Raw genomic sequence first — 19,901 nt, 5'->3', positions numbered from 1 at the left:
CAGACTCACTAGCTATAGTATCTTTCACTGAGTCACTTAACTACTCTAAAGCAGGGGTTCTTTTTTATTAACAAGGATTGTGGGTTCTTTTTAATTGCAAAAGATTAAAACTATTTCATTTATATAATTGTTTTGGGAATCTATGAAAAAATGTAAATGTTAAGCTCAACGCCTAGCACAGAGTAGACCCAAAAAACACCAGTTTCCTTTTTTGGCACAGTGTACTTAGAGAGAGTCTGATCTCTAGGTGTACTAATATTGGGAAAGCAAGTATTTTCCAAAGCAGAGGACACTAAGAATTGGTGTCAGACTCTCTTGACTGGTCATGGGCACTAGTGTATTCCACCACAATTAGAGGAAATCAAGACTATTTATCTTTGGATTTATTTCTAAACAAGGGACAACCATTGGTAAGTTCAGGTTGTCATAGCAACAGCTCTTCCACAAGCCTTGCATCTTTAGGTTGATGCAAGAACACAACTCTGACACCAAATAAAACATCAACAGTGTTCAATGTTAGATAAATTACTAAGTCCTCAGAAATGAAATGAGCCTCTTAGTTTCTTGTATTCTGGGGGTTTGATTATAATGTAAAATTTCCCAAACCCCCAATTTTTGAACAATTCAAGCATATAAGACAAGCATTCTTTGACTGATGATGTTTAAAAGCTCTTCATAAAATGATGCAGCCACATCATTGATTCCTGCTGTTCTCTCGTCTCCTAATCTCCAGTAGAACATTGATTAACACCTCATTCTATTTTTGCAAGATCTTCATTGTCAGTAAATTATTATTTGTGCCATAGAATTATAATTTTAAGGGAATGTTTTTATGCTGTGATGGATGGATAAAATATACTTTTAACTTGCAGGGCAAGACCAATTTTCCAATACTTGAGTTCTACTTGCTCAAATGCATTACTGTTATAAAGCACCAATTATGACTAATAGTGGCATTATTCTCACTGCAGTAAGTGCTTGGTGTGGTAAAGCATTAAGGACTTGCAACGTGGCACTCAATTTAGTTAACTCCGGGAAATAGTTGATTTCATATAGATTATTACCTCAATGTCACACTGCTTTCCAAGATCACATGCGCACAGGGCAAGTGGTGTTCTCTATATATTTATATTTAATTCTATGACTCCTTGCTTCATGAAGCACATTCTACAAATCATATTTGCTTTATATTGAAGTTATCAACGTTTGAGCTCTTATTTTCCATCCCAACCCCTAAAATCTTCAATTTCAGAGATGGGTGCCAGACAAGTTAAAAATTACAAAAATGGCAGACTAGAGCATCTTGCCTCTAGCAGCACAGGAGGGAAGGGAGTCCTCAGCTAAGGACTTCTCCACTGGAGAAGTCACAAATGCCATCACTCTTTTGAGCCCAACCATCTAACTCTCTCACTAGCCACAAGCACAAATTCTTCCAAATTATCTTTTTGCCCCTCTACCCTGACACACCAACTCATAGGCAAGGTTTATAAGTTCTACCCTTTGAGTTATCGTTCTCCATGCTATGCCTAAGTGCTGGTCTTCTCATGTTTAATACTGCACTGCAAAACCTATTTCAGTCTACACATTTTTGCAAGTTAAACTTAAGAACACTATGAAATATGCAAGTTAAGAAAGGTCAATTGTAATCACCTGAACTTCAAAGCAAACCAAACAGGGTAAAGGCCACCTCTCACACATAAATTGCTACAAACTTTCTCTATTCCATCACACCCACCCTTGCAAAGTCTAGATCTAATCTGGTTGTGCCCTTCTCTTTACTCAGACATTTCTCTTAACCTTGCATGTTCATAAAGAACACCACAGTCCAAAATGTATGTATTGAGTGGCATCTACAAGATAGATCATCATGCGTCTCAACACTCTAGAACAGATGACCTGGGACTCACAGCAGCCACATGGAAATTTACCAGTGCTGCCTTCCAGAGTTAAATACAAGAGGCTATCTGTATTCTATAAAGCAACTGAAACATTTTCCCGTAAGACAGAGTAAGGAGCGCGAGGGCAACTTCTGATTACATATTTCTGAAATTAAACTATGAGTTTTGAAGAATGATCTATTCTGAAGCCTGCAGGATCATCTCTAGCCTTGGTTTTGGACACCACATTTAACCCAGGGTTCAACGGGCACCACTATGAGTGATAGACAAAGGGACACATAGAATGTATGCATAAAAATCTAACACATGCAAGGACTTGTCCTCTGGAGAGGTAAATATAACATGAGATGCATAAAAGCAGCCATAAAGCATCAAGGTGTGTCATTTCCAGATAGCAGAGATGGAGGGGGAAAAAAAAGACCAACCAGCAGATGCTGCCCAAGCAAGCCAAGCACAAAAAAATAAATTTAACGATTCAAAAATGCCATAAATATCAATGTTCATATTTGGGATTTTCCCAGGAAAATCTTTCTATTTCACTTTGTTATGACTTCATTTCTTCATCAATAAGAAGTTGTTTAATTGCCTGTTCATTAACTTTTGACATCAGAACGAGAAAATGTATTCCCAGGGCAGCAGATTAGCATCTGTGACCTTCCCATTAGTAAGTTAATTATATTGATTCTACAGACTCAAATCACTAAATTAAAAGACCTCCGAATACACACATGTTATTTTGCAACAGTCTTCTTTTCACTTGAGTTCCATCAAGTCAGTGCCTGATCTATAGAATAACCTGAACACCAGAAAAAAAAGGGTTCTACCAAAACACATATATCTCTTTAAAGGGACAATAAGACAAAGCAAAAAATATATATAGCTGATTTCCTCTCATAACCATCTACCACATGACATGCAGTAGCAGGAAATATATCCCTCCCCAAACTAGAGATTTTCAGTGAGCCACAGCGACAGACAGACAGGTGTAATTTGCCTGCTTTCATTCTGAGATGGTTCTTGAAGTTCTGCTGTACTTATACAATTCAATTCTTGCCCGAGGAAAGGATTCATCATTGCTACTAAAATTGGTGAAAACAAATACTTTCATTTTATCTTTCATTTCCTTCTGAATTATTTCCTTAAGTGCTCAAAGACTATAGGAAGCAGAAACATCATGACAGAGGGAAGTCAGACAAGATACCTTAAGCGACAGAAATGCCTCTAAATTTGGACTCTCAGCTTGGAGATGGACTGAGGCTAGACAGATGTTGGTGTTCATCCTCAACCTGATCAGACACTCACTTGAACTCAAACGTCGGGTCACAGAACACCTCTCTCCCACATTCCTTTGCTGTCTTGTTCCACGCTTCCCTCTCCTTCAGTGAGAGCTAATACATGTATACAGTTTTACTTACAATTGTGAAGTTCATGACTTTGAGGATCCAGATAGTCATGGCCAAGTTCACCAGGATTAAAATCATGAGGAGCAGGACAAAGAAATACAGGCATCTTTTCCTCCAGCCGTAAATCCCCACTTTGTATATGTGTGGCCCCTCTGAGCTGGGCATGGTGCTCCTGTGGTGTGGGTACTGTTCCTGAGGCATCTGAAACAAACCAGGCACAGAGAAGCGCTCACATCAAACCGCTGAGAGCAGAAAAAGTGAGGGGATGAACTGATAAAGATACAGCTGGCTGCTGGCTGTCCATTCCCACCTTTCCGACAACTCTAAAAGTCTGTTTTCTCTGGACAAAATCGGCTCTCCCAGGTGCTCAATTCAGTCACCTTATTGGATGCAACTTTCATCCTTGGTATGTGTGTAAGACACCCACACATATCTTTGAAGGAAAGGATGGAAATCATTTTCTAAAGAAGTCTTAGAATCCCAATATTCAGAGGACCACCATAGTCCTGGGGTACAATGTAGAATTAGTCTGAGAAAATAAATGAACCCCAACACTGCATAGGTACACCATAAAAATGACTACTAAGGCGATTTATTTTTAGAGTGAAAAACAAAACATCTCAAATGCAACAATTTTGCCTGCAGTAGCTGACCTTTAGATCTTTTCCGTGTTTTGGTCTGGTGGGAACAACTTCAAATGACTGTTAAACCTTCACTAAGAATAGGGACTACCCCTTTTTCTACTGTGTGTTAAATTCCACTGTGCTTGAATTGCCAGCCAAGGACTAAGTGTGTGCTGTAAGATGATCTCGGGTCGATCACTCAGCTCCCACTAACTCTCCTATAGATCACAGATGTATCACAGGGGACAACGCCACAGCAGAGTCATCACTCACTGGCATTGTTATGCACAAAGATCAATCAGAAGTAGAAGGAATGTCCTGGGAGCCTGAAGAAAATGAGACTTTATTTTCCATGTAGTCATTCTGTGAAGGAAGGAAACATTCAGAGTCTTACAGTTATACCTGTAAGGTCCCTTAATTTCAATTTGCTAATTTTCTAAAAGGCCCCAGTGAGGATTAGAGAAGTTATCCCTCTGAAGTTGACCGGAGACTTCTGGTACAGCAAGAAGATGAATGATGTAAGAATCTTGGCATAGGAACCTTGCAGTTCTGGCGTGTGGGGCACTCTGGAGGTAAGTGCAGAGAACCTAATGACGCTGCCATCTCACTCTGGCTGTTTCTCTGTGAGCCACCACAGCTACGAGTATCACTATTTATTCAGGTATGGAATGATCACTGGTTGGAAAGATATGATCAATAAACATAAGCAGGTGAAGATATGGGTATCAAGATATTTTTTAAATACACAGTTATAAGTTGACAGAATACAGTGGTTACTTTAAAGAGGAACTCCTAGTTTGGGGCATACACAACAGAGTCAGCTGTGTCATTTCTAAAGGCATCTGTAGTCTATTTAGTTAAATAACAATAACATACCCAGTAGCCAGCAACACCATAGCCTACCCTACTACCCTATAGATAGACAAGCCTGGAGGCTATCTGTCTGGAATATATCCTCACTCAACCTCAACTATTACAGTGACTGGTCTCCAGTGTTAGAATGTAGGGCTCAGGGAGACCACTGTAAAATACTCTGCCCAGGGGATTCTAATCATTTGAAAGTATTTGAAAAACATAGCTTACTCTTTAAAACTTCTTTTTATAATATGACTATGTTCAGATAAAATCTTGTAACTATGATGTCAAATATCAAGAAAACAGAGCTCCTTGGAATATCTTCAAAAAACCCTCTGAGTCCCAGGAAGCAGTGATTTTTGTCCAACAGCATTATTGACTGGCCAGAGATTTCAAAGCTCTGTCAAACCACAGGGTTAGGATTCAGATCTCGTGCTGAGTGGCTTAATGGCCTTCTCTGATTGGCATGGGACTTTTTATTCCCACTATACTCCTAACTCTTTCATTTGCAGCTCTGTAAAATGAACCAAGAGCAAGATAGGCAGGGAGGAGCTTCCTGGGTGAGGTTATAGTGGAAGGCATTACTGGAAAACATAAGAACGACTGTAACTCATAGGAGTAATTCCCTACCAGGTGAGGAACTCATATAAGCTGAGGATGTTATGTTTTTATCATCACCAATCCAAATATGTTGAATTGCTAAAGACAAATAGGGAAAACAATTTTGAATCTGTCTTTATTCTTGTTCTTTCTTAGAAAAATAATTACTGTCCAACAAATGAAGTTGAAGGTTTGAGTCCTCACTAGGACAGGCCCGTTTGAACAACCTTTGAAGAAGCCCCAGTACTGTGAGACCAGCAGTCAAATATTCCTATGGAGCTGATCATAAAGGCTGCTGTCAGCGGAATTAATTAAACTCTTCCTTTCTCTACTCTGGTTTCCATTCACATTAGAGCTTTGGAGGACTTAGAGGTACCTTGGAGATTCAATTAAGAGGAAACTGAACTAAGAGTTCATACAGTTGGGATGGTAGAGGATATATTTACATGATTTTTGGCATCAATACAGGTACATCATTGATGGCTCTCCTGCTGTTGGTGTGTGTTTGGGGGATAATTCTTTCAACTCATGGCATCAACTTACTGAACATGGGGTCATGACCAAAATGGTGGGCAGCATCATATATATATACATACATACATACATATATGTGTGTATATATATATATGTGTTAAAAACTAGAATAAAATTATTAATAATCAACTACTGTACTACATCAAAACTTCCTGGTCACACAATTATCAATTACCTTTTATTTGACAACTGTTTACTACTGTAATTTTATATATATATATATATATATATATATATATATATATATGCAACTGGAAATTTTCACGAGTAAAAATTTAAATCTACAGCTCAATTTTATGAATACTTAGTCAAATCTAAAATTCTGTACTCTCGTGAAACATCTAGTCAAAACAAAAATTCTTTACTCTCATGAAAATATTAAATTCACTACATATAATTACAAATACTATTTCTTTTTAAAAATTACACTAAATGGAATTAATTGAATTACTTGTGTCTACAAGTTATATACAACACATATTCTTATACAGAAGTATAAGCTTTAAAAAAATACAACTATTAATAATTAAAACTGCCCATCAAAACTTCAGTGGGAGACAATTATCTGCCTAATATTTGTAAACAAAATACAGTAGTAAACAGTTGTCAAATAAAAAGGCAATTGAAAACTATGTGATCAGGAAGTATGGATGTAGTACAGTTGATTGCTAATAATTTTACCCTAGTCTTTTTTACCATATCACCTTTTAAAAACTAATTATTTTCTTTTCTCATTATAATTACCTATTAATGTCTTTAACACAAGTTTGTTCTAAGTATAAAGAACGTTTTTTTCTTTAAAATGTCACTAAAAATATTTATTTAACTTCTACACTCACCAATCTAGGGTCTTTCCACAGCTTCCTTCCTAGAAAGCATCCCAGACATATCAGTGGCCAGGGAAGCACTACAGACGATGGTGTGCCATGGACCCAGAGGAGAGACAGTACAAATGTCCCATAAGTGAAGTTCCTAATGCTTGAGGAAACCTAAGAAATCACCCTGAGATCCGTCTTAAAGACAGACTATTTGGCCTCATACCTAGATATTTTAAATCAGGAATTCTAGGGTGTCGCGTGAAACCATATTTTTAGAAAGCCTCAAGCTGATTGTGTCACTGATTGGCGCATGCCCTGAAACATACAAAGGCTGGACATAGAACCATAACCCAGGCCTCCCGTCATCTCCATTGCTTCTCTCTGGGTCAACATCTTCCTGTCTTCACTTTCTCAATCCTATATGATTTTGAGGCACCTTGAAGCTTTGTTTTCTAGCACCCTACTGCAGAATTTTAGTTAGTTTTGAAATGTAATTTGCTATCTCAAATTAATTAGCTGTTAAAGCAACAGATAGCTTTATAGCAACTTTACTGGTGCCTAACTACTCACCAGATCATCTCCTATACAATTTGCATATACAACTAAAAATCTAGCTGGATAGCCATTGTTATTAGGAGTTATTATTTATCAGATAGAATAGAAACAAGCAATAGAACTAATAGAACCAAGGGATAGAGTCTGAGCTGCCGTAATTTAATCCTAAGGTCTTCATAGTTTTCTGCGCTTCCTATTTGTTTTTCTATTCTCATTAACACCCAGGGATTTCGTATTTTGGTTTGTTGTTGACAATTTCATCTACTGAAATAGTCTATTAGAGACATCCATCTTCAAATTACACTGAACTTTTCTTGTTGCTCATTTTTCTTGGACCTTGAAGTTTTATGCTGTGCCAGTTTCCCTTCCTGCCTGGCATTCATTTCTCTTTTATTTTTTCCTCCTTTGCATTCATGATATTGTGGGCTCAGATTTACTCACTTCATCTCTGATTACTGTCTTTCCTAGATCTTTTCTCTGCTTTTATCTTCCAAGATTATGTTATGACTCAATGTTCTATTTCTCCTTAGAGATGAGTACTCAATGTCATCTGTTCCTTTTATACCTTTATGAAGATAAAATTGTTTCATCTTCTAACCCCAGTTTTCACATCAAATTTGTCTATGTAAGTATTTTTCATCCATTTTTTTCTGCTCATCAGATAGTTCTAGAATTTTGATCAAATTCCATAATATATTCTAAGGATAAGATCAGCAACCAAAGGCACTCTGCCTTCATGAAGCTTACAGTCAGGACAGTGAAGTAGATGTGTAAGGACAGAAAAGAGATAATATTAAGTGCCTATACCATACAACTAGTGTATGTTTAAAAAAGGTATAAAAATCACTTTATAATGACTGACTATGAACTATCAATACGTAATGTCTAAGCTGGGACACTCAGAGGGAGAATTGCAATTAGGACTAGGTAGTATCCTAGAGTGTGGGGATGGGGGGCAGAGACAGTACTCTGATGCACAGAGAGCCACAGGTCTGACTTGAGACAGTCAGAAATGGACTAGAGATGGATGGGGTGAAAACAGTGAATGAAGACAGAAGAGGCCGAACCCTGGAGAACCTAGTGAGAAGTTTGGGGCTTCTGAAAAATGCACGGAAAACTATAGCAGTATATGAAATCAAAATCCAATTCACAACCTTGCAAAGTGCACAGAAGTGCCTAGACCATAATAGTGATAAAATAGATAGTTGTTGCTTGGTGATGATTAACTACTTTTTCCAAATTCTATAAAAGCCATGAGTTCAATAACTCCATAATGGTGAATTGTCCAGACAAACAAATCTTATCCAGCTAAATATGCTTCCTAGGGCATTTTCTTACATATATGGGGGAAATATTGTAAGTAGAAGTCTCATCAAGCAGTGTCTTCTGGACAGAACAGGACCACTATACTCATCAACTTATGGCTTCTGTGGCTGTCTTCACAAGACTTCCTAAGACCTGCACAGTTAACATCCCTGCATGAAAGTAGAGGGGGATCCCCTATCCCTAGCTAAGGAAACAGGTCCTGACTAGGAGAGGGAGAGACACTTTTCTTATTGTTTGTTGCTTGAGACATGGTTTCTTTGTATAGACCTGGCTATTCTGGAACTCGCTCTGTGGTCCAGGCTGGCCCAGAACTCATCACAATTCACCTGACTCTACCTCCCAAGTGCTGGGATTAAAGGTTTATGCTACCATTGATCAGCTCAAAGGGTCAGTTTTCTTCAAAGGGGAAGCTTGAAAGTCAATCAAGTTCCAGTGACTAACCCAGCATACACATGTATATGAGCAGCACAAACTGGACTCAGCAGGCTATTTAGAAGAAGGGAATGGAGTTGGGAGATGGGGTGTGACAGGAGATCTTGGAGGATTTAGGAAAGAAGTATGGGTTGAAGATGTCAGAATACACTGTAGGCATATATGAAATTCATACCTGGATAAAATATTTAAGAAGAGGAATCACAAGGCAGGAATAGTTTCTATCAGTATTTTCACAACTTCTTTATGTTGTTTTATAGAATCTTTTAACATTATGTGTATTTCTGAATACAGGCTCACCTCTTCTAAGAATATAAAATTTTATTGACCTCCAATAGCATCAGAAAAGGCTCATATGGCTGGTTATTTCAATAAATGAAGAAATGAAAACCACAGCAATGTTAAGTAGACCATACCCTCTAACTGTAAACTAACACACAGCTCTCAAAGGACAAGGGATGAACACATGCACGGTCTTTGGCTTTCCAAAGCACAGCTGTACTAGTGCCGGGAAGGCTTACATCCAAAGCATTACTCCACACTTTCAGAAGGTTATTTTCAGTGTTCACCTGTTCCCAAACAAATGCAGCCGACTTAAACCTAACCTTTTCCCCAAGTATAAATTAGCCATGGGCTTATGCTTCCCAGGGAATGAATATGGCAAGCGTTCTCTTGCTTGACCATTAGGTAGGCATAAATAGCCAATGGTTAATGTTATAACAACACATAGTTTCAGACTAGGTGACTGAATACATGAAGAATTCAAAAGGTTAAATAAAAAAGCATGTAAGCAACTCAAATCAGCAAACTGGCGAATGAGATAAATTGATGGTTCTCAAAAAAAAAAAAAATGAAGTACAAATGACCATTGGATATATCTTTTCTTTTCAAAAGCTTTAGATATCAGAGAAATAAAAAGCAAAATCTACCTCACCCCAATCAGAATTGGTATCATTAAAAACAAATAACAATAAATACTTGTAGGGATGTGGGAAAATTATACATGACTGCTGGGAATGTGAATTTGTCTAGCCTTTGTAGAAACAAGTACAGACGTGCCTCCAAAAACTATAAACAATCCTATGATAAAGTCTAGCTGTACAGATGTTCATAAGTCAGCATAGCACAGAAATTCCTACATATTCATGCTTATTTTGGCTCTATCCACAAAGTCAAGTTACAGAACAAGCCTAGGTATTGCTCAACAAAGAATGGATAAAGAAAATAGTGCGGTGGGACAATGGTCCCGTACCCTATAAAGATTTGTCTCTTGTGTTGATTTAATAAAATGTTGATTGGTCAAATAGGCAGGTCAGCCAAAATAGGAAAATTCTGAAAAGAGGAAAGGCTCAGTCTGCAGTCATCACCCAAATGCAGAGGAATCAAGATGAGAATGGCTCACTGATAAAGATACCAAGCCATTGACTAACACATACAAGAATTATGGGTTATTGTAAGATGTAAGAGTTAGTTAATAAGAAAGCCTGAGCTAATAGGCCAACTGGTTTGTAGTTAATGTAGGCCTCGGTGTGTTTCTTTGGGACTAAATGGCTACTGGACTGGGTGGGAAAGAAGCGCCTGTCAACAATGTAGAAGGACAAGCAGAAGATTCTAATATAAAGTCTTAGTCTTTAAGTTATATAGGTATTAAAAATTATAGTTCAATAGTCAAAAAAAAGGACTAGCAGAGTCTGGGGCCAGCCTCAGTGCTTAGACACTGTATCCATTGTCCCTGTCCTCAAGGAAGCTGCACAGCTTCACAGGGAAGGGTATACTTCTGTAATAAGAATCAACATCCCTCCAGAAACAGGGGGCAAGCATATTGCATGGTAGTGTTACTGTTGATGCTCCTTCCTAAACAGAGTTGGTGTCATGGAATTTCTTAGGATAATCCTTTTCTGTCTGTCTTACATCCTTCCATGAGTAGGTAGAGGATGCTGGATGGTTCTCAGGCAAACACACAGAGCTAACGTGCTCAGTGGGTTTACATATGGTGCTTTGTTATTGCCAGAAGCCAGTAAATGTCTTAGTTCCAACAAATTTATTCTTAATAGAAAAAAATCTTGTCTCCAAAGTGTAAGAGTGATCTACAATATACTTACAAGGTTTGATTTATAATTTGTTATGTAAGAATGTATTAGATATTGGAGGGGGCGCTATAAAATTTAAAGGTATATTAATGTAATCAAGGTTTCCGGCTATTTTCTTCTTTTCCTCCCTCCCTCCCTCCCTCCCTTCCTCCCTCCCTCCCTCCCTCCCTCCCTACCTCCCTCCCTTCCTTCTTTTTTCATTTTTCTTTTTGAAGTCATGCAAAATGTGATGGGCCTATTAGCTCTACTAATGAGGGATGGTTCAGGGAAAAGGCATTGGCTGGCAGTTTACTTGTTAACAGTGTTTGACTCTGCTGACCATCCTGCTTCTCATTATTGTCTTTCATAAGGGAGGATATAGATGTATGTGGAAGAATATGTTCAAAATATAATATCTTCTTTAATATAATCCTTCTTTATGCAGTACCGGAAATTGAAACTAGGGTACCATGCACATCAGGTAAGCACTCACCTTCTTATCCACAGTCACAATCTTTTGAAAGATTAAAAAAATGTCAGGGTACAAAATGAGTAGAGTTCTGTTTAGTTATATATTTTGCATGGAAAAATATGAGGCAAACAAAGCACAGACCTTGCCTTCAACTACGTTCCCTGCCCCTATCTTTTCCATAGGTAAAAAAACCCAAACTGAACTTCTAACCACATTGTGGACCAGTCACAGGTAGATTCTGGAACAGAGAGGCCTTCAGAAGGACGAAAACTGCCCCATCTGAGCTTCTATCAACCTCCTAATTTAATAAGAGAGGCAGATAGCAAACACTCAAACTGTTGAAACTCTCAGAATTAGAATTAGCTGCTGCCTGGGAGAAAGCATGCAGGGTCCCTAGCACAGAGAACAGAGGCAACCAACCCACTGTGGTCACAGAAGACCAGTCTGACATAGTGACAGCTAGGGTGAGAAAAAGAGACAAACAGGTTTCCAAAGCAGTCACAGCAAGCTTCGCATTGCTGAATGGTATGCTCAAGGCCTGGACGGGAGTGAGTTCAGAAAAGAGAAAGCACCGAGTCTATAGAATAAGGAGAGATGCCAGCATATGTACCACACACCATGATAGAGATAGGGGCAAATGCAGAAGTGCACACTGCATATTATCATATTTGGTAATGAGTATGATGCAAATCAAGAGAGGTGGGGTGTTTGGTGATGCCTCATGTCAAAAATTCTGGTAACATGGAAAAGCAAACCCAAATTACATAATTGTACAACTCCTGATGAGTTTTTATAAATAGCAGGCAGAAGTTCCTGTACAGGCTCATTATAGTTTTCTGAGCTGATTATGGCATATGAACCATTTTGGATTATCTTGGCACACACACAGCCTTCTATTATCCATGTTAATTTTGTGCTTTCTGATTTAAAACTATTTGCTGTTAAGGGTTGCTTTCATTCAGCCATACAAACATTAGTCTTGGATTGTTATCATCTGGCACATCTTTGGAAAATTGTAACAAACTTGTCGCTCTGAGATTTGATGGAATAATCAACTTTTTTTTCCTCATAAAATTCATCCAGGAAAGTCAATGACTAACTACAGTCTAAGAATGACATTTTCCTGTAAAATGAATATTTGGGTTAATTTGAAAGTCAGGAATTCTACATTTAGCTTCCTGAGAGTTGGAATATATAAATAGTAAACAACTTCTATTAAAAATTAGACAGATGTGTGCATTTAAAAGAGCAGACATTTAAGAATGTCTCATCTAACATTTAACCCCTCTCTCTCGAGGCAACCACTTTACTGGACTTTTAAAAAAAAATCATTCTAGAAATGATAGATACATAGAGAAGCCATATTCAATATGTACAATTATGTAACTGTACAACTTTTGATGAGTTTGTATAATATAATATAATTATAATATAATCCAAAGCACACACACACGTTTGAATTTGCCTTTTTATACTAATGAGAGCTAGTTTCACACACTCTTCTAAATTTAAGTTGTCACCTTTTCCTAAGCAACAGAAAACATGCAGAAATCTGTTTATTTATATCTTTGAGATTGAATTTCAGATATCCTTGGCTATTCTTTACCTCTCACTCTCTGTGCCGACAAGTCTTGATATCCTGATCCCCTTAAGAACTGTGATTACAAACACAATCATAACACTTCCTTTCAAAATTATATCTTTAACAGCTGGACCATTTAAAATTGTATGGATGAAGGATATTTATGTTCATTCATCTAAATCTGAAGAGATATGAAAACGGAGGCTATTCTGCATAATCTTCTTTCTCCTGTGTTTATTTAAACCGATACTTGGCAGTTTCTACACTGCGCAGACACCTGGCAACAAGACTGACTCCGTAACTCTCACAGAATTTGTGTCTCAGTGGAGGAAACAAAGAAATAGTCATGGTTAATATGGATCATCAACTTGATTTGGTTGAGAAAATTTAAGAGATGAGTAAAACACAATTCTTGGTGTGTCTGCAGAAACTCATTTTCAGAACAGGTTCATTAAGCGGTGAAGCCCTACCCTGAATATGGGCAGGAGCACCTTATCCACTGGAGACAGGGGAGACAGCTATTACCCCCACTTCCCATTTTTCATGTCATTCTCCTTTGTCACCTCCTCCTTTCATCATGGCAGAAACCTCTGAAATCTTGAGTCCAAATAAATCTTCCCTGCTTTTAAGTTACCTCTGAAATCCCATCATAACAGAAAGTCTGATATACAAATAAACACGTAACTTCATACATATATATCTGGTTATCAACCTCATGAAGGAAAAATGAAGCAGCAGCAAAGGACGATGTTTGGGGTTCTGCTTATGTTGAAGGGCTCTTCCAGAGGAAGCACTTCATAATGGAGGGCTTGGAGGGGGAAACATGAATGAACAAGCTAATACTCATAAGGAGCTGTGGAGTAATGGAATCAGGAAATTTGGAGCAAGGTCTTGGGCTGGGTGTGTTTGGGTGTGTGTGAAGGGTGTTTTCTAGACCATGGAAGGCCACAGAGAGATTGAAAACAAGGGTGATGCAGGTTGCTAAGAGGCTGTGCAGGCTTGTACAACATGCCCTCTGCAGTCCAACTCAGCTGTGATGCTGACTGCAACAGTAACTACTGCAGAGGTAAGATGTAAGGACAAGATGAAATGACTACATTGCTCGAGGCAAGTAGCTGTCCAAGATGAGAATGGAAGCTGTGGACCCCTCTGGGGAAAGGTGATAAAGTCCAGACCTGTGCAGATGGAGGAAGGAGGAACAAGAATTGTATGTGGAGACAATTGGGAAAACACAGCTAAGCAACCCTGCTGTTGACTGTGACAGGGCATGAGAAAGTTCAGGAGACCAAAACAGATAATGGTTCTGGCAAAGCATCATGGAGAATGAGAATGCCATTTCCCAGAGCACAACATTGAGGAAGCAGAGGCTCAAAGGAAAGACAGTGCATATGAGGAAAGAGGAGTAGGAAATGTGGAAATGAATATACTCTCCAAAGTTCTGCTGTCACAGAGGCACCTGGAAACAGCTCTGGAATTTAGGCAGGAAACCAACTTTAGACACAAGAGGGCAAGTTTCCAGAATAAAAATATTAAGTACTAAGTACAAATAACTTGAATTTAAACATAAAGTACTTTTTTCTAATGAACCAGAAGATTGTTGAGTATCATTATGTATGCCATTTATCACCATTTTAGAGAGGGGAAGTGTGAAATGCCATTGGAATTTTTTTATTTAGACAGAATGGTATCTGTGATATACCATTTGTACTAGTAACTATAAGACGTATGAGTGTGTCCATTCCTGACAATTTCTGAGAAGTTAATAATTAGAACCATTTCATCAATAAAGAAATAGTAGACCCAAAGAATGCAGGAATATTCTCAAGAAACCTCAGTAGGATTTAGCTAGTTTTGGGACACAGAAACCATGTTTTCTTTGTATCACATGCAGAGTGAGGCAAAGACCTAGATTTTTCTGAGTACAAGATAAGGCACTTACAATTACTGTGAAGGTGTGTGGAATGCATTGAAATGTTCATAATCATTGCCACCACCTTCCAAGTTTTGGTTTTCCTTCAGGTCCTTCTGTGGCACTCTTCTGTGTATTTGAACTACATCAATGAGCAAAGATAAAGGCCCCCTCCATGGTCTCTTTGCAGGTAAGAAGCAGTGATGGAGGAGGCAGACAACCATCATAAAAACACAATAATATTTTATGAGTTGGAGGAACGATCAAGGGATAGGGTAGCCTCATAAATGTTGTATTTGAGAAAAGATGTTAAAGAATATCAAGAACTGTTGAAGAGCTGGTTTATAAAGAAATCACTCTTCATATAGATGGGATATTCAATATTGCAAGTTGAAGACCAGAGATGAATGTGTGAGAGCACTCTTGAATAGAAGTCATCAAAAGCCTGATTGCAGATGTAATTCTGTCATCTGTACAAGCAAAGGAAGCTGTGTCCCTCTACCATGGTTATTGCCTGGGGAATCCTTTCAACTCACCCAGCACTACATTGAGCCAGTACTTTCTAAATACTCATGGATGTTTTGGAACAAAATCAGATGAGAACAGTCACAGCTAAGGTCCCAGGGCTTTTCTGTGGCTCAAGAACCAGGCTGTACCATAAGGGGAAGATGAGCGAGACTCACACATTTCAAATACAAGGATGAGACCAAAACTTGAAGGGTTTGTGGACAACATGAAGTCCCTAACAGATGAGAAAAACTTTCTGGGATGGAGGTGGGTTGGGGGACTGGGATGTGCAAGCACTTAGTCCAGGTCACAGTGCAGCTAGTAGTAAAAGTTGGCTAAATAGAAAACAGTACGTTTCCCAGAAATTTCAGGCCTTGGTCTTTCCCATTTAAACTCTTGTTTCATTTCCTTGTTCTTAATCATTGTAGACATACAAAGATGTCGTATGACAAAACTTTCAGCTATCTAATATAAAACATGTACAAATTGTAGCAAACACTTATATGTGTTCTGGTATGCTATCACTACTTCTACACTTTTATTTATTTAGCTTTCTCTTTCTTAATTTTTATTTATTCATCTCGCATACCACATAACCTGACTGTACCCTATCCTCCTTCCACTCCTCCCAATTTCCCCCAGCCCAGCCCTGTCTCCCAGAAAAGAGCAGTCCTTTTAGAGGCATCAACCAAACAAGGCAAAGCAAGAGGCCATCCAGTAGGATGGAGGAAAAGGGTTCCAGGCAAGAGTCAGAGACACCCTACTCCCACTGTCAGGAGTCTCCCCCCAGTACTAAGCCCCCCCACAAAACACCAAGCCAAAACCATGACATATATGCAGAGGGTTTAGTGCAGACCCATGCAGGCTCTGTGGTGGCTACTTCAGGCTCTCTCAGCCCCATGAACTCTGCTTAGCTGATTTCCTGGGCGTGCTCTCCCAGTGTCTTTGATTGTAGCCAAGGCTGAATTTAAATGAATGTAGTCCTCTTGCCCCATGTCCCCACAACTGGCTCTAAATGTGTTACTGAACTGAATTAACCCTTCCGGCATATGGTTATTATTATCTGAGTTAGACATACAAAGCAACTGAAAACCTGGGAGATTTAGTACTCTTCCCAAAGTCCCTCAGCCCATTAGGACAGCAAGGAAGAAGTCATGCTCACCACTATACCACCAATAAAGCTTGTGGGGCTCCTAATAGTAGGGGCATGAGCTGTCACTGACTCTTTCCGCTGCTTTTGGGGCCCTTTTTCTCATACTAGTTTCCCTCAATCAGCCTTAACAAGAGGTGTGATGCCGAGACTTAATGCAACTTGATATGCTATGTCAAGGAGATGTTATCTAACTTTCAATCATTTCATATATATATATATATATATATATATATATATATATATATATGTATACATACATATACATATGAGTGTGTGTGTGTGTGTGTGTGTGTAAGTTTGGGTCAGAAGAGATGTCTCAGTAGTTAAGAGCACTTGCAGCTTGCAGATGACCCACAACAAGAAGCTTACACCACTTGTAACTCCAGTCCCAGGGGATCTGATAGCCTATTGTGGTCTCAGTGGATACTAACATTGAAGGTAGTGTCCATACACTCATATACACATAAAATAAATAAAATATTATATACTCTGCATCCATGTTATGAGTTAGTGTATACATTTACAAATGCATTTATGTCTATCAAGGTACAATTCACCCCCACTGAATATCTGCAGAGAGTAACTAGAGAGCTCAATGGGTTTTAGACATCTGTGCTTACTTGTAAACAAGATAGGACATATTTTGATCACTCTCAAAATTCTTCTCATGTTCTTTCTTTTAAAAAATTATTTTCTTTAAATTATGTGTGTTTGCATATATAACTATGTCAGAGTATTTGCTTGTGAGTATAGGTACCCATGTAAGCCTAAAAAGGATGTTGGATCATCTGGAGCCATCTAACTAACATGAATGTTTTTGGGAAACAATGATAGGCCCCTTCTATAAAAACAGTACTATTTAACTACTTATCCATCTTAACTATTGAGTCATCTCTTCAGCCCTAGATACAGTGATTCATCTGATTTCTGCCATGTTTAAGCTTTTGACTCCAGCCGCCACTCTTGTGATAGCTTGTATGAACAATTTCTCGCTGCAAGCCTGCTGCTCTTAGCCACCAGCGTAAGTTTTGCATCTCTCTTCACTAAGATACTCAATTTAACACCACTGTGTTCTCGGGGGAGTTAAACCACAGCTTAATGGTGCCTTGACTTCCACCCAATGAATCCTACTTCGGGAGAACTGAGAAAGTTTCCTTTGACTCACTGTGTCCCAGAGTTCCACTGAGAAACCCTGCTGGGGGACACAGAATTGAGCCATATAAATTCTCACTCATTTGTAGCACAGAAGAGTGAAGGAGGCATGTGCCACTCAAAGGAAGACGAGCTGCCCAGAACCCATCTGCCATAGAGTGTGACTACAACACATAGCTTTTGCTTTAATGAGTCATCTAGACACTCCGATTTTCACGCTGTTAGGATGTAGCTAAATAAATGAATAGGGAAGTGGGAGACCTAAGCACGGCTACACACAACAGTGATCCCTGCACTCTGGAGCCTACCCAGGTGATCAGCAATTTGAGGCCAACCTGGGTTACAAAGTTAAGACCCAGTCTCAACAAAGCAAATCAACATAAAAACACTTTGTGAGCCAAAATGAATTTACACTCCACCACATGGGTTATTGATTTGGGGATCCACAGTATGCGGTATATTGTGGGCAGCTTTTTTACATAGAGGAGGAAGGCCACAGTCCTTTCTAAAGTGCAGAGTTCATTTTGGAACTGCTGTTTGTCATGGCATTGCCAAAGTTATGCTGTCCAGACTTACATGTACTCTGCTCCCTAGAGCAAGGCAGATGAAACCTATGATGAACAGGTACTCAACAAGAGAGAAAACCAAGTATGGGGGTGTGATGGTGGCACTAAATAAAGAAGGAGAGGGACAAAGCTAGAAAGATCTTAACGAAAGAGAAGAGAGAAGGCAGCCACAGGGACACGCTGGAATGGAAGAACAGTGTATCTCTGCTCCTGGATACTCTGTCCCTCAGCAATCTTCTCTCATGAAGTACATCATGCCCAGTCCACAACCCCCATCAGCATTTCTCCAGCAGGGCACTGTCTAAGGATCTGCTTTGAAGAAGGTGTCTCACCCTGCCCTGCTACTTATTAACTCTGAGCTCAGTGAAAGCAGAATCCGTGGCTGACCACTTCAACCTTGGCAAGTGGTAACAGGGCCTCCAGGCATTCCAACACATCCTGTGGAAGTCAACTGAGTCTGATCCTATCAGAGAAATTGGAAATGGGTTTTGCACAGAGGCAGAGCCCCTGCTCCCTGACAGTATCGTCTTTATCGGGGTATTGGGCTTGCCTTAATAGGCACCATTGCTTTCTTGGTTAAAACAAGAACAACAAAGCAATTGTATCCACACCACCTACACACCCCCAGCATTAGTACAGCCATCAGCAGAGAGTCGCTAGCAAACCAATCTCACAGGATTTATACGTGAAGTGAACCGTGGTGACACAGTCCTCTGAATTCCACGGGCCCAGCTGAGAGTCAGGTCAGGGGCCATAGCTTACAAGCTTTCCTTTAGAGGAGGTGGCTCACATTTGGCAACAGAAATCTGAAGCAATAATGAGGACAGTCACCTTTCCATGTGGCAGCAAAGGTGAAGTAATGGGGACAGTGAAATCTGCAGAGATATTCAGAGTGAATGTACCCAGAAAGGAAGCTGTATAAGTCAAAGCAAAGCCTTCGCTGGTCATCTTGAGCCTTTATCATGATCCGGTTATTTTATTCTTTCTCAGTTGGCTTGATAGTTAACATTAGCTAACATTAACCATGTGCATGCCTAAACCTGTAAATGTGTACTTTGCATAGAGCTTCATGTTATGTTTATTCTGCATTCACAACACATTGTGAGGCAGATATTATCATAGTCCATTTAAAGGCTAGGACATTGGGGCCTAGGGTGATGAAGAAAGCTGTATTAGGTCACATACTCGGGAGCCCAATGGAGCCTGGGCCCAATTCTCAGCCTTACTGCTCTTTGGCAAGTCATTTGGCAAGGTCATTTTATTTATTTGTTGTGCTTCCTCTCCCTGGCATCCACTCTCTTTCTTGCTTAGATGACTGGATTAAAGTTCAGAGAAATATATTTTTATCAATAAGAAGTTAACTAGAATATTACAGAGGAAGACAGAGATGATAGTATAAGAAAGAGTGATGCAGAGATGGACAAAATACTTCAAGATATCCAGACTT

At 39.2% G+C, this 19,901-nt stretch overlaps 1 protein-coding gene across 2 annotated transcripts in view; it reads right to left on the bottom strand.

The window, feature by feature from the left end:
- The window catches only part of Sgcd (sarcoglycan delta), a 526,086-nt gene that overhangs the window by 349,708 nt on the left and 156,477 nt on the right, over positions 1–19,901 (bottom strand). For both annotated transcript variants that reach the window (XM_075992837.1, XM_075992836.1), the window contains exon 2: positions 3,314–3,502. In XM_075992837.1, coding sequence (XP_075848952.1) covers positions 3,314–3,502 — 189 coding nt within the window. The remainder of the gene's footprint in view (positions 1–3,313; positions 3,503–19,901) is intronic.

This window comes from Microtus pennsylvanicus, chromosome 11, assembly GCF_037038515.1.
Source record: "Microtus pennsylvanicus isolate mMicPen1 chromosome 11, mMicPen1.hap1, whole genome shotgun sequence".
In the NCBI taxonomy this organism is placed as follows: Eukaryota; Metazoa; Chordata; class Mammalia; order Rodentia; family Cricetidae; genus Microtus; species Microtus pennsylvanicus.
This window is presented reverse-complemented; position numbering and strand designations above follow the sequence as displayed.